The sequence below is a fragment of the Elephantulus edwardii genome, unplaced genomic scaffold, assembly GCF_000299155.1.
Source record: "Elephantulus edwardii isolate Elephantulus edwardi_28Jun2011 unplaced genomic scaffold, EleEdw1.0 scaffold00233, whole genome shotgun sequence".
Classification (NCBI taxonomy): Eukaryota; Metazoa; Chordata; class Mammalia; order Macroscelidea; family Macroscelididae; genus Elephantulus; species Elephantulus edwardii.
In genome coordinates, this window is record NW_006399983.1 from 504,511 (window position 1) to 507,131 (window position 2,621).

The 2,621-nt window shown below is 40.6% G+C and overlaps 1 protein-coding gene across 1 annotated transcript in view; it reads right to left on the reverse strand.

Moving 5' to 3' along the window:
• Positions 1-1,681: 1,681 nt before the first annotated feature.
• Positions 1,682-2,621, reverse strand: part of FBXW10 (F-box and WD repeat domain containing 10) — a 101,310-nt gene continuing 100,370 nt past the window's right edge. The window contains exon 18 of the mRNA XM_006898572.1: positions 1,682-2,502. Within this exon, the coding sequence (XP_006898634.1) occupies positions 1,682-2,502 (821 nt within the window). The remainder of the gene's footprint in view (positions 2,503-2,621) is intronic.

The window sequence follows — 2,621 nt, forward strand, 5'->3', positions numbered from 1 at the left end:
AATCCTAATGTCACATTCTTCTTCATAAAATCCAGCTTCCCAAATGATCTGTCCCACATATAGACTGAAAAGATGTGGAGGCAGGACATAGCCCAGATTTGCTCCTTTCCTGATTTTGAATCATCCAGTGTTTTCTTGCTCTGTTCTGATGGCTGCCTCCTGGTTCAAGTATAGGTTTCTCATGAGCACAATCAATTGTTCTGGGATTCCCATTCTTCTTAAGGTTAACCACAATTTGTTGTGATCCACCCAGACAAATGCCTTTGCATAGTCAATGAAACACAGCTAGACATTCCTCTGGTACTCTCTACTTTTGGCCAAGACCCATCTGGCATTTGTGATGATAGCCCTAATGCTAGGGCCTCTTCTAAACCCAGCTTGTATCTCTGATAGTACAAATCATTATTAAGGAGCTCTGGTGGTGTGTCCATAGCCAGTTGTGCTAACAACTCCATGGCTCTGTGTTTCTCTGGCAGTTCTACTCGCCAGGGGGGCTTATGGGAAGAAAATGGGCAATCTCCTCCCATGAGATTTACAGCCTCTGAAAAGCCACATCAGTTATGAGTGACAACTGACTGGACAGGACTGAGTTAAGTTTTTTTTAAAAAAAAATCATGCTTTGAAATGGATAATAACAGTATCCTATCTTCTCAGCTCACCTTAAACTGCTGTTGGAAGGGTTATGAAATAACATGCACATCATCTTAGTTAAAATAATTCTTTTCTTTAAAATCACAATTTTACACATTTATCTGTGCTGTTTTAAGTGGAATATTCTAAGAAAGAAGAGAAGAAAGACAAAAGAGTACTTCTCAAAGAAATGGTGGCTTGAGCACTTGCATACCATGCAGTTGGGAAGAAGATCTGAGGTTGGGAGCAGACAACATGTAGATGCAGGATGACCACTAATGGCTTCTGTGACTCAGGCACCCAGTGCTATGGTTGGTTTGTCTTTTAGCTTAGTTTCCTTTTGCATTTGCATCTATTTTCATTCATTGTCATTCTTTTTAAAAAAAGTTATTTTACAGAGAAATTGGGTTTCTGGTTTCACTTAAATACGAAAGGGCCTAGCAATTCTGAACCTCTGAGTAGGAACTCTCCCATGGCTTCTCTTTGCTAGTCTGTGGCCATTCTCTTGAAAATATAAACAGAAACATTAATGCATTCATTGTTAGTCACCCTTTTTTTGTAAAGAGGGAAAGTATGTTCTCTTCTCTCCTACAGGCATTAGTTCTAAGAGAAAAACACAAACTTGACTAAATGCAATAAGTCAAACTCAAAGTTTGTAAAAGTTCTTTGCAAAGCCACTAGGGAAATCCAATGCATAATTCTGTTAAATGTCTGTCACTTCATTTGCTGAAATAGAATGATAGCATTAAACTCGTAGTGTTGAATGATACCTAATTACTAGTGCTCATGTCTCCCTTTCCCCTCCACCCCTCATTTAAAGCCAACTTCCTAAAGTCCATTGAATGGTTTTCAATGAGAGTGCAAATTCCAATCTCTCTCAGAATGCTTTTTTTCTCTTACTTTGATCTCACTTCCATTCTTAGAGGAAGATAATTACAAGTTCTCATAATATCTTCCAGGGAACAGCCCCCCAAAAAAAGTAGAAGGCCAGACTCCAGTGTCCACTTGGTTTTGCTTTTATTATAAGACATTGTAATTCCCCAAGCTGGATTCAGATAAACGTGTTTGGTCCAAGTTCAGGGGCTGCTGTTTTTCCTTGCTTCATGAAATCGTCTATTGGCAAACCTTTGATCTTTCTGAGCCAGGCAATTTTACGGGCCTTCTCTGGATCAGCTACTACAGTGGGCTTAGTGGCCTGGTCTTCTTTCACTTTGGCTTCCCTGTACTCTTTCTCCTCCTTCATAGTCAGTAACTTGAACCCAGTGTTAATTCTGAAAGGATTGAGGGTTGTGTAGAAACTAGGCCGTTCTTTCTTGAAAGGCAAGGTCTTTGTGCCCATTCTTGGAGCAATCATGGGTCTCGTTCTAATGACATGCATGCTGGTTAGCTGACTAGGACTGTGCACTGCTCCTTCAAGAGGCTTGGGCATTTGGCCTTCACCTTTGAAGATGTCAGAAAGTTTGGGTCGGATAAGCATGGGCTGTGGTATTGTGGACTGGACTCTGGAACTGTGCAACGAATTCTTCAGGTTAAGGTGCAGTTTCTGGATTTCAAGAGGTGTGCTGGTTTGTGTTATTTCTGTCGAGGGGTGGCTGGATCTCAGCTTCTGGACTGCATCCTGGAGTGATTTTCCTTGGAAATTGAGAACCTTTCTCGGGAAGTTAATTGAAGGTCCCCGGTTATCAACGACTTGAGTTTGGGGCCTGTGAGGATAGGCAAAAACCCCTGAATTGTGAGTCTGTTGCAGAGCATTGACAGTCAGAAGGAACTGGTCAGGTGACATCGAGATATGCCAGCCTTTTTTCTGCAGGCGAGAGATTGATTCTACTGGAGATTCCAGTTGTCCTTCTTTGAGTACTTTTCCCATATCATCTGTTTTTGCAAAAGAAGGAGATAAAAACAAGTCAGATTTCTACCAAAAAAAAGAGTTAAGTACTTGGGCATAAAAGTTAAAGTCATTCTTTTTTTTTTTTTTAATTTCTTCTTTTTTT